Raw genomic sequence first — 26,100 nt, 5'->3', positions numbered from 1 at the left:
AGCATTCGGCACCTACTAGATGCCTGCCTGGCATAAGGAGCCACTCCTGTGCAGACTCTGTGGAAGCCCTGGCTTATTAGGGCAGATCCTGATGTTTCCCAGAGACAGGCCACAGCTGGGCGTGTACTCGTTCAGGGTCTGTGTTTACCACGGAAAAGACAAACATGGGCTAGGATCCTATCCAGGATCTCTTGTCTAGGATTCCGTAGCCCCAGACTTCCTGCAGCCCCGTGTCTGCGCCAATAGCCATAACTTCCCCAGGGATGCGTCCCTCATGACAGAGCTTTTCTGGCACCCCCTCCCAAACACCGTTCCCCACCATGCCTCTGAGGGCCAGGTGAGGGGAGCCGAGGCCTTGCAAACTCTCAGGCAGGCATGTGAGAAAGCTCTTTACTGGGGGGTACAGCAAGGAGGAGCAAGGCCATCTCCCCCTACCTGCCCCCACCCCCTCCTAGGGCCCTAGGGTGAAGGGGGTCTCCCCCCGACACCGGACCACCACTGTCTTTGGTACAATAAATAGAAAACAAGGGGGGGGGGAGAGGGGGCCAAGGGTCCAGTCCTTAGTGAGGAGGGTGCGCCTAAACCCCTCTCCTTGACCCCCTGCCCCAGGCCCCAATCAGTGCAGGCCTCACCCACCCCAGCTGGGTAGCAGCAATTCCAGTCAAGGGGAGAGATGAGGATGGGAGCCCAGGGCCCCCAGATGGGGGGTATGGCTTCAGGAGGGGCCCCAGGGAGGGGGCTGGGTCATGAGCTGGCTGCCGTGCTCTGGGGTACACCACGGAGGCCCAAGCGAGGCCCCAGAGTGGCAGGGTCATCAGGGGGTGGGAGGGGTGGACGACCTCCTGTCATCCGAGTCCGGAGGGCTGAGGCAGCCGGGTGCTGGGGGGCAGGCGCCGGGTGAGGTGGGGAGCAGTCCGGAGGGCCGCCCACCAGGCTCACATCCATCAGCTCCGGGGGTGGTGGTGAGGTTGGTGATGGGGGACGGCCAAGGCATCGGGGTTGAGGGGGTAACTGGGCCCCGGCCCCTGGCAGTGACGAGGCGGAGGCAGGGGCCTGATGTGTCTTGTGGGGCACATCACCCCCTGCCCAGGGGCGCAGCGGCTGGGAGGGTGGGACCTAAAGGAGCAGAGGAATAGTGGGTGATGGAGACCCAGGTCCTGAAGCCCAGATAACCCACTATCCACCTCCCAGGTCCCCAAGGCCCCAGTACCTGGGGGCTGTTCATCTCACAGTCAGTGATGGGGGGCCCGGGGCCCCCACAATATCGGTTGCTGTATCGGTAGGTCCGGTTGTCACTGGAGGAGCCGCTGGAGCCTCCTGGAAGTGCCAGGGGAGGAAATGAGGAGAAGCCTTAGGGTGAGGAGAGGTGGTGGCTGGGTTTTCGGGTGGCCGAGTCTGGCTGGCGACTCAGGCCCACGCCTGGGCTTTGGGATCAGAGCCTATCTGAAGGATGGGCCCAATTCTGAGATTAAGGATCAGAGCTCAGTTTTGGCTTTCAGAGTCAGAAGCAGTTTCAGAGGTGTGAGCCCAAGCGCAATTTCAGAGATCAGGTCACAGCCAGGCAGAGCTCTCTTGCCCCACCCATTCCGGAGTCCAGGATCCCACAATTTCAAAGCTCTAGATGAAGGCCCAGTGGCAAGGTCCCCCAGGTCAGGCCAAACCCATGTTGCCCACCCTCCTGTTCTAGCCCACCTGGCACTTGGGCACCCACCAGAGCTGGAGATGGAGCTGGCGGTGCTGGAGGAGGGGCAGGTATCAAGGGGTGCGGGCGAGGTGGAGGCACTGCTGCCTGCCGGGCCCGTGTTGGTGGCCTCATCAGCCGTGCGGCGGAAGAAGCCGTGCTGCAGAGCCCCCAGTGGGCTGATGCGGGCGGCGGGCTCATACTCCAGCATGCGCAGCACCAGGTCCTGGAAGCGGAGGTAGTCGGCGGGGCTGTGGCCCGGCTCCCCCGCCCGCCGGCCCCCGGGCCCGCCCGTCTGCACGCCCAGCACCTCCTGCAGCCGCCGTGTCCCGGGGCCCTGGTAATCCTGGCAGGGAGGGGGTGGGAGGGGGGGCAAGAGAGTGGCCGTCAGTGGGCAGGAGGGGCAGGGAGACACACACGGGGAAACAGAGGCACAAGAGAGAAAGTGGAAGGAGAGAAGCTAAGAAGAGTTGTGGGGTGGGTAGGAGAGACGGGGGGGGGGAGGGGGGGTGGGCTGGGACGAAGGAGAGGACAGACAAGGGGGAGAGGAAGGAAGGGAAAGACACAAGGGAGAGGAAGCAGGGAGAGAGGAAGCCCCAAGTGTGAGAGAGTGAGGGGCCACCAGGGTGGGAGGAGCGGCGTGGGGCAGGGGCCGCACCTTCCTGAGTTCCTTTGTCCTTCGTAGGGTCCAGCCACCCCCAGGCAGCCGTTCAAAGTACTTGCGAGCCTTGGGTGCCTGGTCCAGCATGGGGGCTGGTGGGATGCCCAGCACCTCCACAATCCGGTTCATCTGGTCCACCTGTGGAGCAGTCGGGTGGGCAGTCAGGGTCATCAGGCCAACCAGGCCTCTGTCCCCTCCAGCACACCCCCTCCTCGGGAGCACACCTCATTGGAGCCACTGAAGAGGGGCTCTCCAGTGTGCATCTCCACCAGGATGCAGCCCAGGGACCACATATCAATGGCCAGGTCGTAGGGTGTGCCCAGAAGCACCTCAGGCGACCGATAGAAGCGGCTCTGGATGTACTGGTAGATCTGGGGGGCGGAGCAGGGAAGAAGGCAGCGGTCAGAGGTCCCAGCCTCCCCTAGTGGTGCCATGGCCATACCCAAAGCTGAGACAAGCTTCCTTTCACCAAAACTGGGACGGAGGTTCCAAACTTGGATGTTACCAGCACCCCTGCTTTCCAGGAGCCACTACCATCATCTTATTCACCAGCCTCAGAAGTCTCTGCTGACCTAGTCTCACCCTGATCTCCATCCCGAAGCCTGACCCTGGTCATCAGAGGCTGACAGTCTGCAAGCCCAGGCCCTTCCCACCCCCGCAGTCCAGACCCTTTCCAAGCCATCTCAAATGTCTGCTCACATGAAGCTGTAAAACTAAAGCACCCGTCCCCTCTTAAGGGCACAGGGCAAACAACTTAGCAAAGCATCACTCCAAGCTCAAAGCCAACCCAACTTCACTCTGCCCACATCTGGCAGCCTCAACACTGGCCTCACGCTTCGTTTCCTACTGGGAACTACATCCTGTGGCACTTTTTTACCCCCCCATCCCCCCCTCCCCCGGCCTTACACTCCATACCGCCAACACCTCATCCAGATACTACCCTTCAGGCACCCGCCAGGCCACTTCAGGCTGGGCCCTGCAACCCCATCCCAGCCTAGCTCCGCCCCTCGGGCTCCAGCCACCGATGCCCCCGCCCCTGCCACACCCACGCCGTGAGCCCCGCCCCCGGGCCGGGCCGTGCCGTGCCGCACCCGCTGGCCAAGCTGGCAGGAGCTGCCGAAGTCCACGATCTTGATGGCGCTACGCTTGGGATTGCAGAGCAGGATGTTCTCGGGCTTGAGGTCGCAGTGAATGATGCTGAGCTCAGGCGTGGCCAGGAAGAGCAGCGCTGTGCAGAGCTGCTGCGCCAGCTTCCGCGTCAGGTTCAACGAGACTCCGCGGAAGTGCGTGTTGCGCAGGAGGTCGTACAGGTTGTAGGAAAGCAGCTCGAACACCAGGCACAGGTGGTTCCGAAACATGAAGTGCCGCTTCAGGTGCACTGCGGGGAAGGAGGCAGAAATGGGCCGCTGGTGAAGCGGAGCCTCGGAGAGGGCCAGTGGCAGCCGGGGACACACGGGAATAGGGAGAGAGGCCACAAGCAGATCTGTGACTCTGCCGTGTGAGCACCGGACAGATAGTGGTGTGCCCACGGGAGGCAGCTGCTGGTCAGGGTGTTTTCATTCGGTCTGTAACTTGATTCACGTCAAGAAAAAGATTTTCTTGATTAAGAGAAGTTCATTTTTTTCAAGTCTCTCTCCAACTTCCTGACAAATGAAAGAGAACGTTTCTCTTTGGTGCTGATGGGTCTTTAATACCCTTCGCCATTTCCTTAATTTTGTAACGTTGTTTTACTCTCAGTTCTGTTTATTTTTGTGGCAGAGGACACTCGCTTTCCATTTACTGTAACCATATGTATTTCAAGAAACACACTCTCTAATCTACTCTTGCTTTTTCTAAGAGGAATCAGTGTGGGAAAAGAGGAAAAAGACTGACACAGACGTCAGGAGTAAAGGCCCTGGAGTCCACTGCCTGGTGACATTATAGCTCCACTGAGTACAAACTCGGTGGCCTTTGGCAAGTGATAGCGCCCGAATACTTCCTTTTCTACTCCAAGCTGTGGGCCATGATGCCCCTTCCCCCCAGGGCTGTAGTCATACTGAAACCAGTTGATTCAACGTGTGCTTGCAACAAGCCTGACCCTTGGTGAGCACCCAATAAATTCTGGTCGGCACTATGCTGGGAATAGGTCAGAAATCATGAAGGTGGCAAGAGAATCACTGATGTCAGGGAATTACAGACCAGAGCCTGCCCTGAAGACACTAGCCCCATCCTGTACTGGGTGTATGGCTGCCCCAGGCCTCACCTATGTAGTACTTCATCTCTGTGTCGTGCTGGTTCATCAGCTCTAGCAGCCGCAGCTCAATCTGGGCCTGGTTCAGGAAGGCCTTTTTGTTCTTGATGATCTTGATGGCCACGAGCTCCTGGGTCTGATGATCATAGGCTTTCACCACCTGCCAGGGCAGGACATGTCACAAAGTGAGGAATGGGGGTGGGGGATGGGGAGGAGGGGATGGGAAGGGGGATGGGGGACAGAACAAAGCACCACTTTTCTGTGTGTCAATACCAGTGGGTGCCCATGCCCCCCAATCCCTGGGTCAGGGTGTGCGTCCCACACCTGGCCAAAGGAGCCTTTGCCAATGAGTGAGTCAATCTCGTAGCGCTCCAGCCAGCGCTCGCCACTGCGCACAATGTAGTCGTGGTTGTCATCGTCATAACCATGGTTCAGGACCTTTTTCTCCTTCTTGGTGCTCGAGTCCTGAGGTGGCGCCTGCTGGGCCCGCCGCTTCTTCTTCGCATAGTATACCTGCCCAGCCGGCCAGCAGATAAGGACTGCTGAGTGACCTGTGCTGGCAGCCAGGACCCCTCAGCACCCAGCCGGGCCCCCGCCCACCTCATTGATGTGCTTGTAGGTCTTAATGAGGTCCACGGACAGCTTGCGCAGCGGGGCTGAGGTCGCATCCCGAAAGGCCAAGGGCAGCCTCCGTGGCAACAGCCGCACATCAGGCAATACCTGCAGGGCAGGGCGAGGGGTGGGCACTGAGGACAGGCGTGCACTTCTGACCTCCAGAGGGAGAGCTGTATGGGTGGCTGGGTCATCGTGGTAATACACGCACATAGTTACTCGGTCATCATGTGACAACCCCACTAGGATAGAAATTCCCCAAGGGCAGAAACTCTCTGGTTCTTGCTGCATTTCTGGTGCCTGGAGCAGGATCTGGCACATAGCGGACAGTCATTAGAGATTTGCCGAGTGAATGAATGGGGAACTGTTTACCCCTCACTTTCCATCCCACACCTTTACTCCTTTCCGAACCTCAGTGGGAGAGACCAGACAGAAAACGTGGGCTCTGCCCTTTGCAGTCCTTCGCCAAGAGACCCTCCACTCTGGGTGTCCCATCTTGAGGGCTCACTTCTTGCCTTACCCTTGTCCCGTTGAGTCTTCTCATCCCTCACCCCCAACTCTGCACCATTTTTGCCCAATGTTTCAGGATCCAGCACCCTTGATCTTCTACTCCGTCCCACTTCAAGCTCTACATTTCAGAGCCTTAAACAGTCTCTACCCCTGAATGTCTCTACTCTGCACCCTAAGGTGCTGCTGGGTCCAGGATCCTTTGGGTTCAACCTTCACCCACTTTCACCCCACCTCCCTCCCCCATCTTTCACTCTGGAACTTTTTTCCTTAGTGAACATTTATTGAGTGTTTTCGACGTGCCAGGCACTGTTCTCAGCATTTTATGTGCATTTCATTAACTTGTTTAATTCTCACAACAACCCTGTGAGGTAGGTATCATTACTGGCTCCATTTTACAGAATTCTAGAAAACTGAAGCAGGGAGAACCTAAGTGGTTAAATTAACCACCATGTCAGGATTTGAACCCAGGCTCTCTAAACAGATTCTGCCAGCAACTCCTCTATTATTTTCCACTCCAGATGGACCCTTCATGCCCCAAGGAAACTGTTTTGGGCAACCAAACTATCTTTCACCCCCCAGACCCTTCTGTCCCCAGCCTCCCCCTACCCCAGGCAGGTAAGGAGCCAGCTGAAAGCATACCTGCGTGTGCTCCTGGGGCCCTGGGAAGCCAGAGAAGGGACCATGGCCTGGTGGGACGGCCATGGTGGGCTCAGAGGGCCGCAGGGGAGCGAGGCCTGGAGCGGGAGCCCGGCCGGGGGGCGCCTTCTCGCATCCTGCACCTCGGCTGCCACCGCCGCTGAGACCTGAGAGCAGGCAGGAGGCAGGGGAACAACATGGAACAAGGGGATGTATGGGACAGTACGAAGCAGGAAAGAGGTAGACATCAGAAAGAAGGCAGGGCACAGGGAGAGGAGAAAAAGAGCAACAGGTGGTAATGAGAAGGGACAGAGAGAAGTGGTGGGGGTGGGAGCACAGCGGAGTCCCTCAACAGATGATTACCAAATAAATGAAGCAGGTGGCACAAAGAGGGGAACATGTGAAAGGGAATGATTGCAATCCAGGCAGGGATATAGACCATGACAAGAAAGAACAGAAAGACACCAATAATTGGGGGGAGGAAAAGAAAAAGATAGAAACCACAGACAGTATAGAGAGTAGGATTCACTGTTCGCTTCCCATTTCTACTTATGGCCCTCCCCGACGCCCCCTCACACAAGATCTTGCCCTCCTGCAGTCTTCCCTGATCATCAGGATCTCCTCGTATCACAGCAAGGTCCCTCCACTTCAAGATCTACCCTTCCCAGTAGATCCCTCAATCCAGAGAGCTCTAGGATCCCCCCAAACCACGAGACAACTCTGGGCCCCCTCCAAACCCACGACAGAGTCCTCTGCAGGCCCCTAAAACCACATCAGGGTCCTGGGGACCACACCAAGATTAACCTGTTCTATAGGATTATCTCCATACAACAGAGTCCCACCCCATGGCATTCCCATCCACCAGCCCCCACCCCCCAGGGGACCCACCCCATATCATGCCAAGACCTCTTCCCTATAACATTTCCTCCCACACCAGGGACCACTGCTCCAGGTAGTTGCTTCCGTGGCACATCGGGGCTCTTCTCCGTATTACTTCATGGTCCCCCTCAGAAGCAAGGCTCACTTTCCCTGATGGGAGCAAGGAGGCTTCTCTTCCCTCGCCCTTCTTTCCCCTACACTGGATCTTCCCCTCCTCCTCCCATCCAAGATTTCTACCAGGGCCCTTTCTCCAGTTACTCTTCTCTACACCAGGGTCAATACACAACTGTGCCAATTCCTAGAAGGCCCCCAGAACCAAATTCCCCAAATATCACATAGAGTTCTCCCCTTACAGAGTACCTGTCACACCAAAATCCTCTCCCCACAGGCCTTCTCCCATGGCACTCCCTTTCTTCTATGCCAAGCCTTGCCACTCCACGATCCCTCCTCTCTCTTGGAGCTCCCCCGCCCCTCGCCCGAGAAACAACCTCTTCCCCGGGGCCCTCCCACGGCAGGACCTTCTCTCCAAGCACCCACCCCCTACCCGGGTCAGGGCTGGCGCGGGGCCCACGGGGGGCTGGGGCGCGGTGGGGCCCCCAGTGGGGTGGGCGAGCAGCCAGCATGGCGGCGGCGGTGGCAGAGAGGAGACGGCCGCCTGTCCCGGCCCGGCCGGCCCGGCAAGCCCCGCGGCGGGGAGGGCAAGCGGGACAGGCGGCCCGGTGGGTGACAACAGCAGCAGCCGCCGCCGCCGGGGGTGGGGAGAAGAGGGAACGAGGGTCAGCCCGGGGCACGCGGGGGAAGGGGAAAGCAGGTGGACGGGGGAGGGGTGGGTTAACCCTCACCCCGCCGGCCCCGCCGGCCCCGCCCCGCGCAGCCACCCGCCCCTGGGGACCCAGGCGTCCCGCCCCCCACCCTGGAGGCCCGCCCCGGTCGGCGGAGCCCCGGCGGGCGGGGCCGGCTGAGCTGAGCTTGGCAGTCCGCACCTGCCATGGCAACAACCGTGCCATTGGCCGCTGCTGCCAAGAGCTCGGCCAATCGCAGTCCAGAACAGCTGTTGCTAGGCGACGACGATGCAGCCGGAGGAGTCGAGCCCAAACAAAGGGCGGGAGCGGGGCCCCGCTACCCCCTCCCAGCCTCACTCCCAAGACTGCTCCCTCGGGCTCGGCCCCTTCCAAGAATCCGACTATGAATAGCCAGGCACGGCCTGCACCTGCCCGCCGCCCCCCTGCCCTCCTCCCTCGGCCTCGTGCTAAGTCTCGCGGCGACGCGGGCAGGGCGGGTCCGTACTGCCCCCTCCCCGCGAGCTCGTGCTACCCCACCTGTAGCCGCGTTGTTACCTGAGGGCGCGGGCAAGGGGACTCAAGCTGCTCGGGAAGCCCGAGCTCAGACCTGCCCACTGGCTGAAAGTATCCGGCGGACGCGGCGAGCCAGGGCCCCGATTACCCAGTAATGCAACCAGCAAAATGGCGACCACAACAAACCGGCCCCCACCTCCCGCCTCGGGCTCCGCCCCCACTCCCCCCGTTCGCTTCACCCACGTGACCCAAGGTAACACTCCGCGCCTGCGCGCAGCGGAGCTTACCGGTAGACGCGCACAGTAAGCTACCAACCCCGCCCAAACGCCGAAATCCGGGTTGCGACTGCGCAAAAGGCAGCCAAGAAAGGAACATGCGCACGTGTGACCGGATGAGCTCGTCCACCCCCACCACCGCGCCAGTTGACCAAGGGAGCATGCGCTCTGTTGAATGGAGGTCGCTGAGCAATCAGCAGACGGGAGCAATGGAGGAGTCTTTTAATAGAAAAACACACGTGTAACAGTAGCAACACAATCTCTCGCAATCCAGATGGCGCTGGGCTTCAGTTCTTCACCTTGGGAGGTGGCCTGTAAGAGGAAGGAGAGAGGGGGATTCAGAGCCTGTCACCATTTTCCGGCACTCCTACCAAGGGCTAACGCGCAGGGCTGTCTTGGTGGCTTCCAGGGCCCCCTGCTCACCTGTACACGCCCACCACCACAGCGTGGTCTCTTTCGTAAGGCTCTAAGGTCAACTGTTCCTGGGGCTTCATGTTCTCCTGCTGCATCTTTTTCACTTCAGAGGCAAACACGGCCTCAGCAGAGGCTGTGGAGTCAATGCAGTTGGCCTGCAGAAGAGAGAACTTGGAAGTCTGCAGCAAGACCTTGGGCTTTTTTTTTTTCTTCTTTTGCTCTTTAAACCACAGGTATTTGTTTTTTATTGGAAACTCAGTGAAACTCAGGTTTTGGGAGTGGAGGGAAAAGACTTCATCACAGAAATTTTCTTCAAGTTGGTTTGGATTTACAACAGAAGATTTTAACAGAGACCTATTTATCTAAAAGCTAGTGTTTAAATTTTATACCCAGGGTTGTTTTTTTGTTTTATTTTCTCTTTCTTTAACAATAGTAATGCTGAGAATACAAAAACAAATGTAACAAAAGGCCACAAATGGTGAATCTGGCTGAGGATCTTTATTTTAAAATAAAACGTTTTTGAAAACGCACCGAACATTTACCTAAAACTTATTTTCTACCATGCTGTACTAAACACTTCATATATATTGATAAATTTAATCCTTACAGACAACACTGAAAGAGAGATGGCTAATGAAGAAACAGGTACCCAGGTTAGGTAACTTGCTCAAAGTCACAGAGCAAGCTGGAATTCAAACTCAAATGGTGAGACTCCACAATTATTCACTTGACCAGTACCTTCTATTGCCAAACCCAAAGCCTTTTCGTTCTGCAGACCTTTTTCATCATGTGCTATACGACTGGGGCAGGGATAGAGCTGGCTGGATGAGGCATCCCAGAACGGAGGCCTCCTCGTTTTGACTGACTGCTTGGCAGTTACAGAGAAGACACGACCACCCCACCTTAGATTCCACCAAACCCCGTACCTTAATGGAAATCACAAAGTGTCCTCCATTACGAAGGAAGGTGTGGGCATTCAGGGCTACAATCCGGGTCTGGTCTGGCTGGGCCACATCGGCAAAGATCACATCCACCATTGCTAGGGAGAAAGAAGTGGCAGTTACAAATTGGATCTGTTGGATCTTCTCGGCTCCTCCCATGAGGCCTGTGCCCTGTTACCAGCAGGTTCCTGGCAGTCTCCCCTGCTTCCAGTCTCACATCCCCCCCACTGATCTCCCTCCCTCTGCAGTACCCCAGGATGGGTCCAAGAAACCCAGTCACACCATCTATTCATTCCTCTTGTAAGTCACGATTGCCACCTACTCTGTGGCCAGCCCTGGGCCGGGTGTGGGGGACACAGAGATGAGTCAGACCCAGACCTGGTCCTCGAGATGCTCCCAGGTCTTGGGATGGGGGGTAAACAGACACTCATCAAAAAGGCAAGTAAAGGGGCGCCTGGGTGGCTCAGTCAGTTAAGTGTCCGACTTTGGCCTAGGTCATGATCTCGCAAATTCTGAGTTTGAGCCCCACGTCGGGCTCTGTGCTGACAGCCTGGAGCCTGGAGCCTACTTCAGATTCTGTGTCTCCCTCTCTCTCTCTGCCCCTCCCCTGCTCATGCTCTCTTTCGAAAATAAATAAATGCTAAAAAAATTCATTTTAAAAAAAGGCAAGTAAAGGTAAGCACTTACAGGCCAGAGTCCCTGCAGGATTGTATGAATAAATAAATAAATAAATAAATAAATAAATAAATAAATAAATTAATTGCAGGACAAAGGGTATTGTATGAATGCATGGGGGAAAAAAACTCCAGAGAAAACCAGCGAAATGCAAAGTTTTGTGTGTGTGTGGTTTTTTTTTTTTTGCAAAGTATTATTTTTAAGCTGGTATGATTAGAAAAAAAAGAGAGGGTATAACGAAAACTGACTTTTTGAAATTGGAAAAAGCAGCTTTTTATTTTTTTTTTATTTTTATTTAAAAAAAATTTTTTTTTCCACGTTTTTTATTTATTTTTGGGACAGAGAGAGACAGAGCATGAACGGGGGAGGGGCAGAGAGAGAGGGAGACACAGAATCGGAAACAGGCTCCAGGCTCCGAGCCATCAGCCCAGAGCCCGACGCGGGGCTCGAACTCACGGACTGTGAGATCGTGACCTGGCTGAAGTCGGACGCTTAACCGACTGCGCCACCCAGGCGCCCCAAAAGCAGCTTTTTAAATTGCTCCTATCAGTTACCTCTGAGGGTTGTTTATAAGGAGTTCCAGTTTTACATCATGCTTCCCAATTTTTTTTTAAAACAAAGTGATATTCACAACGGGCCCCTCTCAGCCAAGGCCACACTCAGGTTGTGCTTTCTGGGTTATGATCTCACCAGACAACGAGGAGGATGGGGGCTTTTATACATAAGCCAGGGGCAGCATGAAAAGTACCATGTTCTGGAGGGAGGCAGGAAGTATGGGGGTGCCTAGGGAGAGGCGCAGGAGATCGAAGGAGGTTGGCCCTTCAGGCCTGCCCAACACCCAAATTCCACAACTTCAGCTGCCTCCCCCTCTCCTTCCCCCCCTTCATTCCTGCAGACTCAGGAGGCCTGCTCATTCACTCTGCTTCCACTCAGATCGGGATTCTGGCCACCTTTCCCAGGAAACCTGGAGTGGCCTGGACTCCACAATCCTGGACCCCTACCTATGAGCATGCGGTATTTGTGTGGGTGCCGAGCATCTTCAATAACAGGAATGATGTTGGTCCTCTTCTTGGCCAAGTTAATGAGGTCACGGCCAGAGCGGTGGGAGAACTCAACTGCATAGACTAGACCGTCCTACGATAAATAAAAAAATAGAAACACTGATACTGGTTCTTAGATGGAACACCCACTATGGGCCCAAACACTGCATGTGGCCATGCAAATCCCCATATCAAAACCCTACCATTTAACAACTATTGTTATGTCCATCTTACAGACGAATAAAGTGAGAGTCAGAGACACGAAGTCACCGGCCAACAGTGATTCAATCCCGCTTTGCTCGATTCAATCCCGCTTTGCTCATCTGAGAGCCGAGTCCCTCAACACGGTCTTAAAACGAGGAAGCTAGGGCACTGAGATGAAGTCTTAACAGCTAAGAACACTTACAATGGGCCAGGCACCGCTCTGTTATTTTACAAGAATTCACTCGTTTATCTTCACAGTAACCCCATTTTCCAGAGGGATAAACGGAGGCTCAGACAGGTTAAGTTATTAACTGCTGAAAGCCACCTCACTGTTAAATGCCACACCAGAGCCCGGAGTTTTTAACCACTAAATTATACAGCTCCTTTCCCTCCTGGCTAAGAACTCAGGAGTGAGGCTGAACGAGGCTTTGGAGACCAGGCGTTCAAGCTGCTCCTTCCACCCACAGGCACTTTGAAGACGGAGGGCCTAGCCCCAAGCTACACGGTACAGGGAGGCAGCCAAGGCCACTGCCTCCAGGCTGGCAGGGGCAGCCCCTCCCTTCCTTCCACCTCACCACCAGCCTTTACTCACCCCTCCATCCACTCACCGGGCCTACGATGTCAGACACGTGGGAGACAGTGGTGCCGGACGCAGCCCCGAGGTAGAGCACCTTGGCCCCTGGCTTGATGTGGATCTGGTCCACGCCGCCCAGGATTGCTGCTGCCAGCTTGGAGCGGAAGGGGTTCCAGGCACGGTACTCGATTTTGTCATCTCCCTCCTGGGCCGGGAGAGATGGGGATGGAAGTCAGCGCTGGGCTCTTGTGCTAGACCCCACTGCCCTCAGCCCCAGGGCCCCAGGCGCTCATTCATTGTTCAAGAAATGATCACAGGTGGAAACCTGGGTGGCTCAGTCGCTTAAACATCTGACTTGGGCTCAGGTCATGATCTTACGGTTCCTGAGTCGAGTTCCGCATCGGGCAAGCACAAGCCCTGCTTCTCTCTCTCTCAAGAGAGAAGTGAGAGAGAAATGAACACAGGTACACATCAATGACCACAACACATGCAGGACCTGCCCACTCATGGAGGTTACTGATTCAGGTAGAAGGGGCAGGGATAGACAATCAACACAGAGATAAGATCATACGAGACAACAGCAGGACCTGTGCGATCAATCAACAACCATTCGCTGTGCCGGCACGCCCAGTGTGCCAGACTCTACGCCAGGCATCGGGGATGCACAGAGAATGAGACAAAGACCCTTGTCCTCAAGGACTAAGTATGCACAGAACTAACACATATGGTACAGGAACCAGTGACAGGTGCTAAGGTAAAAAGATCAAGCCAGGCAAGAGGACATGAAGTATGGGGTGTGGGCTAAGGAGCAGGTGAAAACGAGAAAGGGTGGCCAGGGAAGAGCCCAGGAGACATCTGCAGTAGACCCTGAGGGAGGCAGGGACCGTGCAACTCATCTGGAGAAGTGCATTCTAGGCAGTAGGAGAGGACACAGAAAGGCCCTGAGCAGGAGTGGGCCTGGCCATTAAGAAAATGGGATAACAGGGCAGAGGGTGGGCAGTGAGGACTGCTTCTGACAGACTGGGTGGTGCAAGGTGGCATTGTGAGAAAGACAAGGTGACATCCGACCAGAGACACTGGGGATGAAAGGAACCAGTCACACACACAACCGGGGGATGAGCAAGGAGGTCCGTGTGGCTGGAAGATGCGAGGTGAGGGAATAGGGAGGGGGAGCTGGAATGCACACAGTCCTCTGGGCCACACTGAGGACCTGGGACTTTGACCTGAAGGCCACAGGGATCGGACTCGGGTATTAAGATGACCCTCTGGCTGGCCTGCACAGGGCGCACAGTGGGGCGGGAGGGAGACCAGACGGCTGGCTACCCCATCGGCTAGGGCCCTGGTCTCACCGAAATGGAGACTCTCTTCTCTCCATAAACTGACTCTCCAGGGACCAGATTCTTGGTGACAAGCGCATCTTCCTTTCCTCGACAAATGAAGACACCTAAGTGAGGGGACCAGTGCAGGGTGAAGACTCTGGGCTGCACCCCACCGCACCCCACCCTCAGCAGCTCCCCGCCTTCCTCACTCACCTTCATGCCGATGGGGTTCTACCATCACATTCTTCCCCGACTGGTTTCCTCTTTTTCCTCCCCGGCCACGACCCCGGTTGCCACCAGACTGGAACCCTCCACCTACAAGGCAGAGATGCAGTGACACAGGGACATCCCATCTCTTCCTTCCTGAGCCCCAAGCCCAGGCACTGCCTCCAGACTGCATCCCCCCTACAAGGTCACTCACCACCTCGTCCTCCTCCTCCTCCTCCTCGGCCACGGCCCCTGAAGCCTCCACCACGACCTCTGCCCCCACCAAAGCCTCCTCGACCTCCACCACGTCCACCACGGTCACCAAAGCCTCCTCGGCCACCGAAGCCGCCCCCACGGGGGCTGAAACCTGTAGTGGCAACAGAAACAGGAATCAGGGCAACAAAGTTTGAGATGTTATTATTCCTATATCTGGTAATTCCACTGGAGGGTGTCCACAAATATCCACAGTAGCCAAAAAATCGGGCCCAACACAGATGTCCATCGGCAGAATGGGCAAATAAAACAGGGGCACATTCATAATCAACAATGACGGGGTCTACAGTTACACACAACAGATAGATTCTGAAAATCTTAGGGTCATAATGTTAAGTGAAAAAGCAAGTTGAAGAAAACCACACCCAACATAGTATCTTTTATAAAGTTCAGCAACAATTAAAATTAAACAATGCCATGCCGTGTTGATATATGTGGTAATGCACGCCCCATGCCCCCTCCCCCCACCAAAATAGAGGCCAAGGGGATACATGCAAAACTCATACAATACTGAGTATCGAAAGGGAGAAAAATTACAGGGTGCGGGTAGGGGAGATGTAGGTTACTGTTAACATCCTGCTTTTCTCCGTTGGGTAGCAGATTGGCAGGATCCATTGTATTTTCCCTTCCTTCCTTCCTTCCTTGCTCCCTCCCTCCCTTCCTTCCTGAAAGCGGGCTCTGCGCTGCCAGCAGTGAGCCCGATGCAGGGCTCGAACTCACGAACCATGGGATCACGACCTGAGCCGAAGTCAGACACTTAACCGACTAAGTCACTAGGTGCTCCTCCATTCTATTTTCAGTATTAGTCTGGAGAAGCGCAAATACCCGCCTGTGCGCATGCACCGTGGCAGCAAGGTCCCTCAGACCTTGGAAACATTTCCATGCCCTCCCTCGTCTGGAAGAAAAGTGCCAACCCCCAAACAGAGGGGAGGTCGGCATGATGTATCCTTTCTGCTATCTGACCCCCCTGCTTGCAAACTTGCAGAAGTCCCTCCCAGCTCAGGGAGAAAAAAAACAAAGAGAAAAACTCTTGAATTGTCCTTTATGGATGGGCGACAGTGCCTAAGCAGTGCAGGGCTTGTGGACGTCATGCAAAGTCGGGAGGAAAAAAAAAAGAGATTCAGAGAGGCTTTATTTTCACGAGCTCAGGTCAGGGCAAACTCGTTCCCTTCACCGAGCGCAAAACAACGGCAGAGGCGGACGGAATTCGGGTACTAACAGATTCAGTATTTTCCTGTGGCTGTTCCCTAAGCTCTGCCGTACTTTCAGCCAATCACACAAGTTATAAAATAATAGTGCGAAAATTAGTGATGCTTTAAAAAATAATCTCACTTGATGTAAAACTGTTCAGTAGTAAGCTTGTGGGGCGCCTGGGTGGCGCAGTCGGTTAAGCGTCCGACTTCAGCCAGGTCACGATCTCGCGGTCCGTGAGTTCGAGCCCCGCGTCGGGCTCTGGGCTGATGGCTCGGAGCCTGGAGCCTGTTTCCGATTCTGTGTCTCCCTCTCTCTCTCTGCCCCTCACCCGTTCATGCTCTGTCTCTCTCTGTCCCAAAAAATAAATAAACGTTGAAAAAAAATTAAAAAAAAAAAAAAACACTGTTCAGTAGTAAGCCTGCTAGGGTTTTGGGAAAGGTGCACCATATTCACCTCTATGAAAGCTTCGTGCCTCGTAATGGCGTTAAAGATGAAAACACAGAGCTTTTCAGCGCCTTTCCTGATTGAAGTGTTAAAAATGGACAGTTTCAGAACTCCCCAGACATGACTCAGAGGTGCCTACCTTTCCTCCCTCTACTTCTGCAGTCTCCTGTCCACATGGCAGCTAGCGACTGACCTTTTTCAAACTGCAAATTGGATCTCTTCATGCCCCTGCCCAAATCCCTTCAACGGTTTTCCATCCCATTGAAAATGAAACCCAGGGGCACCTGGGTGGCTCAGTCAGTTAAGTGTCCGACTTCGGTTCAGGTCATGATCTTGCAGTTTGTGAGTTTGAGCCCAGCATCGGGCTCACTGCTGGCAGCGCACAGCCCACTTTGGACCCCGTTCTCCCTCTCTCTACCCCTCCCCCACTCTCTCAAAAATAAAGGAAGGAAGGAAGGAAGGAAGGAAGGAAGGAAGGAAGGAAGGGAGGGAGGGAGGGAGGGAGGGAGGGAGGGGAAAAAATACAATGGATCCTGCCAATCTGCTACCCAACCGAGAAAAGCAGGATGTTAACAGTAACCTACATCAACCCCATGTCAGGCTGTGCTGACAGCTCAGAGCCTTGAGCCTGCTTCGGATTCCGTGTCTGTCTCTCTCTGCCCCTCCCCTGCTTGTGCTCTGTTTTTCTCTCAAAAGCAAAAATAAATATTGAAAAAAAGAAAAAAAAAAAAAAAAAAAAAAAGGAAAATGAAACCCAAATTCCTTTCTCTGGTTTCCAAAGCCCCAGATCAGTGGGCCTCACCTTTGGCTAATCCCTGGGACTTAGAGTGATTCTGATAAGTTGTCCAGTGTAGGGGCCTGACCATAGGGCTTTTTAAGGTTCCTCAGGAGATTCTAAACGTGCAGCCCAAACTAAGAACGGCCGTCGCAAGGCTCCGGCCTCTGCTGACTTTTCTGACCTCACTCTTTCTATGCTGGGCCTCACGCTCTTCCTCCTCATGCTCGTCCTCCGGCGTCTAAACCTTTAACACTTGCTGTTCCCACTGCCTGGCTCCTGCAGACATTTGCTGGGCTCACCCACTTCTTCACTGCACTCGGGTCTCTGGTGAAACATTCCTTCCTCAGAAGGGTCTTTGGGCTCCCTACCTTGACCTGGCTTTCTTGTTCTTCCTGGCAATTATCATACGTGGCAGTTTTTACGTTATTACTGCCTGACTCCTGCACCAGAATCAAGGCCAAAAGGAACGGGGATGTTTTAACTGTTTCGGTCACACTGCACCCCCCAGCACCGTGCACACACTTGGCACAAAGTGTGGTGGGCTTGGTAAGCATTTAATCAACCGTCTGGTCGGCTGAAGACTCTTAAACCCCCAGGTTCTGCCTCCAGGAAAAAGCACCCCCTCTGTTCATTCAGGAAACGGGTGATGACATGGTGACCACAGTGCCCTGGTCCCCTCCCCTCAAGCAGTCGTGTATCCCCTACAGGGCGATGGCCATGCCATTCACGGCCCTAGAGAGTAGGGAAGGTTCATGGGGATCTTGAAAACCTCATCTTTAAGACAGAGATACAGCAGTAACACAGTGCCCGCCTCGCAGAGTTGTAAAGAATAAGCAAATGGCTTAATATACACAAATCGCTTCTCTCAATACACAGCCTGGCACACAGGTTGAGTATTCAGTGAGGGGACAGTGAGTCCCCCTTCCTCCTACTTAGGGGAGAAACCACCAGGCCTAAGAGACTCAACCCAGGCCTGATGGAACTGAGACCTGAGAAGTGTGGGCATGGCATGGGGTGCAGGGGGCAGGAGTCTCAAAACCTAGCCTAACCCATTTCAGCTCCAGGAGCCTAGAGAAATGTACTCGGAGTACCGGTTCCTCGGGAAAACACACGTTCACACACACTTTCCCAGAAGTTTGGGGGGGGGGAGGGCCCAACGGACCCCCAGTTTAAAACCTGCTCTCCTCTCCTCCCACAACCTTCCCCCATCTCAAAACCGGACACTCCATCCTTCCAGTTACAGATGCCCAAACCCTTAGTTATCTTTGACCCCTCTCTTAGACCCACATACAAGCTGCTGGCTCCATCTTCAAAACAGATTTCCAAACTGGACAATTTATCAGGCTACCACCCTGGGCCACACCCCATCATCTCCTACTAGATCCCGGCAACAGACTTCCCACTGATGTGCCTGCTTCCACTTCTGCTATCCTGACGTCCTTCACACACAGAAGCCAGAAGCTGATCCTTTTAAAGCTATCAGACTGCATCCCGTCCCTGCTCAAAATCCCCCAAAGGATTCTTCTCTCAATCAGACTCAAATCCTTAGTGAAGGGCCGACTCTAGACAACTTCGGCAACTTCAAATCCTAACACAATGAGGGAAGGGTTGGGAGGAAGGTGTATCGGATCACAGGGTCAGAGGTACACAGCCCAGCAGCCTCCACACCATTTCATCAGGAGATCCCCAAATGCTGAAGAGAAGGGGAGCCTGGGAGGGGGCATGGATCCACAAACCCTCCCCCCTCCCACCAGATGACCCCATCTCTCCACACATGGAGTAAAGAAAAAAAAAGAAAACAAACAAACAAACAAACGAGGAAAACCTGCACTAGGAAATACCTTCTGGGTCACAGTGGAAGATTTCCCTAAACTCTAGTGGAGCAAATTGGGGGAGGGGCACAGCCTGATTTAAGAAGATCTGAGACACTAGGGAGAGGAACCTTTGTTCCTCTTGAGAAGAAACATAAAGATAACAATGAGTGGCAATACTATTATGTCAAGCGCTGTGCTATTTTTCCTCAGCTTTGCCAGGATGTAATTGACATACAACATCGTGTGAGGTTACCATGTACAACCTGTTGATCTGTACACTTAGACACTGCAAATGATTACTGCAGTATGCTAGTTTTCTCTTAACATGATCTTGCTAAATTATAACTGGGCGCCATTTTACTGATGAGATAACCGACTCAGAGAGGTAAAGCCACTTGCCCAAGGCCACACAGTAGCTTCAGAAGCAAAGAACTGAATTCAATTGACACCTTTCTGCTGTCAAAGCCAGGACTCCTCAATCTGCCACGAGCGAAGGAGGGGTGGGTTCATCAGAGTCTCGGGGAAAATCAAATGAATAAAATCACTCCTCTCCTGTGACTCTCTCTCCCCCGCCACCCCACACGAATCGTATCTTGGGCTTGTGAAAGTTCTCACCGCGAATTATTCTGATCACTCAAACCTCAGGGATCCGCCCCCTCGGGAGAGTAGAGAGCGGGAAAGTGGGACAGAGAAGGCCACAAACTATCAAGCCGGGAGTCCTCATTCACCACGGCCCTCTCGGAGAAGCCAGGCTGGGGGCTAAGGGGACGATCGTTGCGGCGGTGATACGGAAGGCTAAGGGGGTTCTCCCCGGGCCCAAATCGGGACTCTCCACTTCTGAACCAAGACATTATCCTCAAATCTCAAGGCCAGAGATCCAAGACACCAGATGCCTGGATCCAGACTCTGGATCAGCACCCCCGACTGCCACCCCCTGTCCAATTCCCAAGACCCCTAATAATGGCCTCAGTAAGATGAATCTTAGTTCAGGAACCCCCATTTCAGGCCCAGGACCCTCGACTCACGACCGTGACCTCCGAAGCCAGTCACACATCTCCAGACCAGGAACCCGACCCCCCGGCTCAGCGTCGGTCACAAGGCTGAACCAAGACCCCTCGCCACAGAAGACCGGAACTAGGATCCCCCTCCCCACAAGAGACCGGATCCCCTGCCCCTAGGCCCCGCCCCTCCGATTCCGGTCTGGCCCCTCGATTCGTGCCGGCTCCAGTCCCAGACCCCGAACCCCACACCCGGCCTGCACCTGGCTTCATGGAGAGAACTCAGCTCGGCGGGTCAGGACTCTGCAGCGTCCCAGACTACACGAGTCTGCTTTCGCACGTGGAAAGGAACGCACGCGCGGCGACGTACGGCGTGTGACGCAGTCTCGCAGCCCCGCCCCTCGGAGCCCCAGCCGGGGCCGGGGCCGGCGCGCGCGCTGTGGGCGGGGCTTCGCTAGCCTCTCAGGGCCCCGCCTTGTCGGTGGCTTAACGCGCTGCTTGTTGAGAGATCCCTTCTTTGAATGCGCTTCTTGCTTCTTCTTAACTCACCCCACCTCCAATCCCGTAATCAGGGCTCACCGCAGGCTTTGCCCTCTGTCCCTCTTCTCTATTTCCAATTAACTCCCTAAGGATCCCTCTACACCCAAAAGCCTTCCCTGACCTATATCCACCCCTAAGAACAGGGACCATACTGGGCTCCCGTTCATGCACTGGTAAAAGCATTTAGGCACTGTTCTAGGCACTGAATACAGCAATGAACAAGATATATAAATCCCCACCCTCCTGGAGTTCATCTTCTAGTGGGAGTTATTAGAAGGCAGTAAGTGCTCTGGAGAAAATAACAGAAGGGAAGGAAAATAGAACGGGGGGGGGGGGCGTGACATTTCTTAATCTGTGGTCAAGGAATGCATCCGGTGATTTGAGCAAAGAGCTTAAAGGTGAGGAGTGAGGCATGCACCTACGTGGGGGAAAATAATTTTAGGTAGAGAGGATTATAGGTGCAAAGGCCCTGAGGCAGGAAGGGCATGGAGGGTTGGAGATGCAGAGAGGGGTGTGATTGGGGCAGAGTTAGCAGGGAGAGTGGAAGAGGAGAGCAGGGAGGTAACATGGGAAGTTGCGCTGGGCCTTCTGTGCCATGAGGAGGACTTTGCCCTTTACTCGGAGTGAGATGGAGCTATGGAAGTTTCCTGAACGGAGAAGGGATGTGATCTGACAGGGGATCACCGTGCATGTGGGAAACAGTGTGGAAGTAGCCATGAGAGCAGGAAGACCAAGGAGGGGCCTAAGGCAGTGGATCAGGCAGCAGATGAGGACAGACAAGGTCAGGGTGCAGGCAGAGGAAGGAGTGAGGAGTGAGCAGAGTCTACGTAAGCGTGGGGGAATTTTGTGCTTTGTAATTTAATGATGTTAATATTCATCCCGCAAAGCCAAACAAGTGCTACTATGAGAAATTACTAAAAACCTGCAGGAGAATGCACCGGTGTGTTCCATTCATTGCTGTATCGCTCTGTGCCTAGAACTGGGCCTGGCACAGAGAAGGTCCTCGGTAAATGTTACCGAGTGAATGAAAAAACCCATGCTGTTTTGCGTTCTATGTGCGGGGTGTTCCAGCCACACAGAAGCATTTCTGAAAATCCGTTTAAATATCAAGATGGAGAATCTGCTGAGTTCACTCGGGATTTCTGGAGGCTGCGTAATAATCAGCTGGCTCCAGTTGGGGATCATGCCACCTACTTCTTATGGATTTTTACTATTTCCCTTCCAATTAACTGGATCTTTTTTTAAAGGACGAAAATACTGAGAGGACAGGGCAGATTTAGGGTTGCCAGCCCTATTTTCTGGAATCCTGGCACCATCTCCTGGCTCTGAGGCGTTTCACCTGCCAGCTTGCTCCGCAGACCTGAAATTGGCAATACCGGTGAGTAGTCAGTGGGCGCCTTCTGGTCTGGTGCCGGGGACACAATGGTGGCTGAAAGAGTCCCAGGCCCCGCCCTCTTGGAGCAGACAGGTGCCCTGACAGTGTCAGCCCAGAGTGGTCGGGGCCAGGATGGGGACAGTACGTACAGAACACCCGGGGATGAGAAGGGGAGAGCGCCGAGGGCTTTCCCCAGTTTTCTCCTATGCCCAACTCCCTCTGAACCTACCTTTTAGCTTCCTGCTCTGACCGCTACACAGTTCTGCCCGGAAGGCATGCCTTCCGTCCAACCCTTCCAGGAAGGGGCTGTTTTCTTCAACTCAGTCCTCAAGCCACCAGGCCTGCAGATGGGGTGAGACCCTCCTAGCTCCTCATTGCCTAGCTCCCAGAACTCCAGAATAAACTCTCCTCTGCATCTTCCCACCGTGTCCTCTCTGCCTCCTCCCTAAGCCTCTGACTCTGAAGTCTGTGCACTCACACTGTAGCCCCGGCTCCCATTCCTGTTGCCTGTTCTCCAAAGTCACCGCGGCTCACCTCGCAATTTTCGCTCCGGGCCTGCTGTCAATCAGGCTCCTCTTACCGTGATTCTTGGTGATTTCAACTGTTCTGGCCCCTCAGTGCCTTGACCTTCTCTCCTCTAGTGATCTTGTCCTCCACCCAACCCTTCCTTCCCATGCTCACACCCCAGGTGGGGTGGGGACACAGTGGTGACTGTGGCAGCCCAGAGGTCCTAGCCCAGTGGGGGAGAAAGACCCCTCCCCAGAGAGCGATGCCCCCCGCCCAAACCGCAGCCCCTTCAGAATCTAGTTCCTTGCGTCTCAGTGTCTGCCCATCGCGTCAGGTCTCTCCAACTCACGCCCTCTAAAACTACTGTGCCAATGACCCTTCAGCCATCAATCCGTTAAACTAACCTCTTCCCTGTCCCTCACCCCCTTCATGATCACACCATTCCCACCGCCCAGGATGATTCCTCATTCAGCCTTACTACCGCTCCGTGGCTCATATCCTCACGCTTTGTACTTTTTTTTTTTTTTTTTTTTTTTTTTTTTTACCCAACTGAGTCTACCCTCTCTCTCCTCTGCACTTGCATCCTGGCAGCTGAATGTGGATAGAGAAAAACCCGCACTCACTCTGGCTGGTCTCACTTTGGATTCATGATGACAAACCCAAGTGGGCCCTAATACTGCCCAGCCAATCCTACCGCGTGCCCTGAATCCATTCATTCTCCCATTTTTTCTTTTTCTTTCCTTCCTTCCTTCCTTCCTTCCTTCCTTCCTTCCTTCCTTCCTTCCTTCCTTCCTTCCTTCCTTCTCTTTCTTTTCTTTCTTTCTTTCTTTCTTTTTTTTCTTTCTTTCTTTCTTTCTCTCTCTCTCTTTCTTTCTTTCTTTCTTTCTTTCTTTCTTTCTTTCTTTCTTTCTTTCTTTCTTTCTTTCTTTCTTTCTTTCTTTTTCTTTTTTTAAATATTTATTTGTTAGGGGCGCCTGGGTGGCGCAGTCTTTTAAGCGTCTGACTTCAGCCAGGTCACGATCTCGCGGTCTGGGAGTTCGAGCCCCGCGTCCGGCTCTGGGCTGATGGCTCGGAGCCTGGAGCCTGTTTCCGATTCTGTGTCTCCCTCTCTCTCTGCCCCTCCCCCGTTCATGCTCTGTCTCTCTCTGTCCCAAAAATAAATAAACGTCGAAGAAAAAAAAATTTAAAAAAAAAAATTTATTTGTTTTTGAGGGAGAGAGAGAGAGCGTGTGAGCATGACTGGGGGAGGGCAGAGAGAGAGGAAGACAGAATCCCAAGCAGGCTCCGCACTGTCAGGGCACAGCCTGACGTGGAACTGGAACCCACAAATCGTGAGACCACGACCTGAGCCGAGATCATAGAGACCGATGCTTAACTAACTGAGCCACCCAGACGCTCCTCCCATTTTCTTATTTTCCCTATTAGTAGTATCAGCAACATGTTAATTTTTAAATATGTCAAAGCATAATTTATATATCATAAAATCCATAAGTATATGTATGGTTCAGTGAATTTTAGGAAATTTATGTAATTGTACAACCATCACCTGACCTAATTTCAGAATACTTCCGTCTTCCCATTTCCTACAGATGGAATCACACAATGATGGGCATTTGAGTTGTTTCCAGTTTTTGGTTATTATGAATAATGCTGCTAGGTACATTCATGTACAGATATTTGTGTGGAAATATGCTTTTTTTTTTTTTTTTTTTGGTAAAGAGTTCTAGGAGTCAAGTGACTGAGTCCTATTGTAAGAGTATGCTTACCTTTGAAAGAAACAGACACACTTTTCCAAGGTGGACGTACTTTATTAAAAATTTTTTTTAAATGTTTTATTTTTTTGAGAGACAGAGAGAGATAGAGAGCAAACAGGGGAGGCGCAGAAAGAGAGGGAAACACAAAATCCAAAGCAGGCTCCAGGCTCCAAGCTGTCAGCACAGAGCCTGATGCGGGGCTCGAACTCACAGACCACGAGATCATGACCTGAGCTGAAGTCGGACGCTTAACTGATTGAGCCTCCCAGGAGCCCCTCTCTTTCCCTTTTTGATCCTTCCCTCCCTCCAATTGTTCATCTTCTCTTCATCCACTCTTTTAATCATCCATTTCCTCCTCTTCCCATTTCTCCACCCCTCATTCACCCATTCATGTCCCCTTCCTCCCTCCCTCCCTTCCCCCTCCTTTTCACCCATCCACCCATCCACCCATCCTTTCACCCCCCAATAAATATTCATTGTGTGCCAGATGCCCCAGGCACCTGACAGCTGCTGTGCAAGAAGGAGAGTCATGGAGGAGAAGGCATAAGACACACACATCAGCATGCAGTTTAGCCCAAGATATTTATTCAGTGCTTTCACAGTTGGCCTCAGTGGCTCATCAAAGGGGTAGAATAGGGTAGGGGCACACAGGGACACTGTGCACTCTCCAATTATTTCAGTCTCCAGGAGGGTCAGGTCCTGAAGTCCTCATTCCTGGTGGATGGCTGATCAGCTGTGACTGTAAAAGACAGACTCTTAGCACTTCCTCTTGCAGACTGAGCACCTACCCCGACCTTCTGCTTCCCACGAGGGCCCCAGCGCCCCTGCCCCAAGCGGCCTGGCTTCCATGCTACATCCCTCACCATGCGGAGAAGTCCTGCGCTCTCCAGCTCTCCAATGTCGCCTTCTGGGAGTCATGCCCATCATTGGTCTGGTCCCCGTCAAAGTTTCCGCAGGCCCCACACAGCTTCCCAGCATGGTCACTGCTGACCATCACGGCCAGCTGCCCGTTGGTGCCAAGCCACACCTGGACCCCTGCCTTCTGCTGGACTAGCACAGAGCCATCAGGGTTCTGACGCACGGACACAGATGTTAATACCTCAGCTGGGAGAGCCACTTGGAGACCGTTGACCTGGTGGTGGTTGAGGAAAACACAGAGTGTTACCAGGATGGAGACTCCAAGCAAGACAAGAAGTTCAAGGAGCAAAAAAAGAGACACAGGTGCTGAAAGCGATGAAGATGTGGATGGATGCACTGAATGGAGAGATGTATACACAGCTAGCTGGGGATTTGGGCAGAGGTTCAAAGGACAGAGGACAGATGGACAAAGAGACGCATCAGTGGATAAATGGTCATGCACAAAGCATTCTAAGGGCAGCCAGGATGGTGGGGAGCACTTTATACCAGACAGATAAATACATGATCAAACCCCAGCATCATCCTGTTCTACTTTTCAAAATAAAAGAAGCTTTAAGCATGTCCGGTAAGTTATTGGTTCTCTAACAAAAGCAATTGCATGACTTAATTTTTCAATGCTGATGTCTAAAGACAAGTAACGACCTGGAAAGTATCACAGTTATGTGAGAAAATTCCTGTTTCTCTATCATAAGCTGTGGACTCAGTAACCTTGGTAACCCTATCTGAGTTTTTCCTTTAAATAACTGTTGTCTCTTTTCACTGATGAGTTAATCCTTATAAAGTTAGACTCTCTGGAAAACCTTCTTTGAAAGAAAAGTTCTTTTTTTCTAAATGTTTTGGGTCTGGGTCTTCCTCTGGCAGATGATTGGAAAGATAGGTAGATATACCTGGATGGATGGATAGGTGGATGGATGGATGGATGGATGGATGGATGGATGGATGTGTGGATGGATAGATGGATGTGTGGATGGATGGATGGATGGATGTGTGGATGGATGGATGTGTGGATGGATAGATGGATGTGTGGAGGGATGTGTGGATGTGTGGATGGGTGGATGGATGGATGGATGGGTGGATGGATGGATGGATGGGTGGGTGGCTGGATGGATGTGTGGATGGATGGATGGATGTGTGGATGGATGGATGGATGGATGTGTGGATGGATGGATGGATGGATGGATGGATGGATGGATGGATGGATGGATGTGTGGATGGATGGATGTGTGGATGGATGGATGGATGGATGGATGGATGGCTAGAAGATAGGAAAGAACATCTGTATCACTTGGCACCTAGCCTGTTGTAGAGGGAACAGGGCCGAATGTATTCACAAAACCAAATTTTTCCTGGGA

General features: G+C 53.4%; 3 protein-coding genes and 1 long non-coding RNA gene across 8 annotated transcripts in view; 1 reads left to right on the top strand and 3 right to left on the bottom strand.

The window, feature by feature from the left end:
• Window positions 1-376: 376 nt before the first annotated feature.
• On the bottom strand, window positions 377-8,704 carry DYRK1B (dual specificity tyrosine phosphorylation regulated kinase 1B). 5 transcript variants are annotated; one of them, XM_023245832.2, is made up of 12 exons: window positions 7,754-8,003; window positions 6,334-6,497; window positions 5,173-5,292; window positions 4,897-5,085; window positions 4,585-4,732; window positions 3,434-3,720; window positions 2,567-2,713; window positions 2,340-2,480; window positions 1,992-2,027; window positions 1,712-1,907; window positions 1,211-1,317; window positions 377-1,116 (listed from the first exon to the last, which is right to left on the bottom strand). In XM_023245832.2, exons 1-12 carry the CDS (start codon window positions 7,830-7,832, stop codon window positions 745-747), a joined length of 1,986 nt encoding a protein of 661 aa, XP_023101600.1. In that variant the 5' UTR covers window positions 7,833-8,003; the 3' UTR covers window positions 377-744. The 5 variants fall into 5 exon arrangements, with proteins under 5 accessions (XP_023101600.1, XP_003997853.1, XP_023101599.1 ...); XM_003997804.6 differs by lacking the exon at window positions 7,754-8,003 and adding an exon at window positions 8,547-8,704 and having other exon boundaries at window positions 1,712-2,027; XM_023245831.2 differs by having other exon boundaries at window positions 1,712-2,027; window positions 7,754-8,004.
• Window positions 8,705-8,985: 281 nt separating this feature from the next.
• FBL (fibrillarin) lies at window positions 8,986-20,072 on the bottom strand. Its single transcript, XM_003997803.6, has 9 exons — window positions 19,918-20,072; window positions 14,368-14,520; window positions 14,160-14,261; window positions 13,977-14,071; window positions 12,662-12,832; window positions 11,811-11,943; window positions 10,120-10,232; window positions 9,203-9,348; window positions 8,986-9,091 (listed from the first exon to the last, which is right to left on the bottom strand). Exons 1-9 carry the CDS (start codon window positions 19,925-19,927, stop codon window positions 9,067-9,069), a joined length of 948 nt encoding a protein of 315 aa, XP_003997852.1. The 5' UTR covers window positions 19,928-20,072; the 3' UTR covers window positions 8,986-9,066.
• Window positions 20,073-20,119: 47 nt separating this feature from the next.
• On the top strand, window positions 20,120-25,547 carry LOC123382450. The gene is made up of 2 exons (XR_006590826.1): window positions 20,120-21,572; window positions 24,606-25,547. It is a non-coding gene; the product is annotated as an uncharacterized LOC123382450 (long non-coding RNA).
• The window catches only part of LOC101090476 (Fc gamma binding protein), a 39,701-nt gene continuing 37,994 nt past the window's right edge, over window positions 24,394-26,100 (bottom strand). The window contains exons 19-20 of the mRNA XM_023245830.2: window positions 24,694-24,962; window positions 24,394-24,569 (exon numbers count right to left, since the gene is read on the bottom strand). Of these exons, the coding sequence (XP_023101598.2) occupies window positions 24,560-24,569; window positions 24,694-24,962 (279 nt within the window). The 3' untranslated portion in view covers window positions 24,394-24,559. The remainder of the gene's footprint in view (window positions 24,570-24,693; window positions 24,963-26,100) is intronic.

This window comes from Felis catus, chromosome E2 (genome assembly GCF_018350175.1).
Source record: "Felis catus isolate Fca126 chromosome E2, F.catus_Fca126_mat1.0, whole genome shotgun sequence".
Lineage (NCBI taxonomy): Eukaryota > Metazoa > Chordata > Mammalia > Carnivora > Felidae > Felis > Felis catus.
This window is presented reverse-complemented; position numbering and strand designations above follow the sequence as displayed.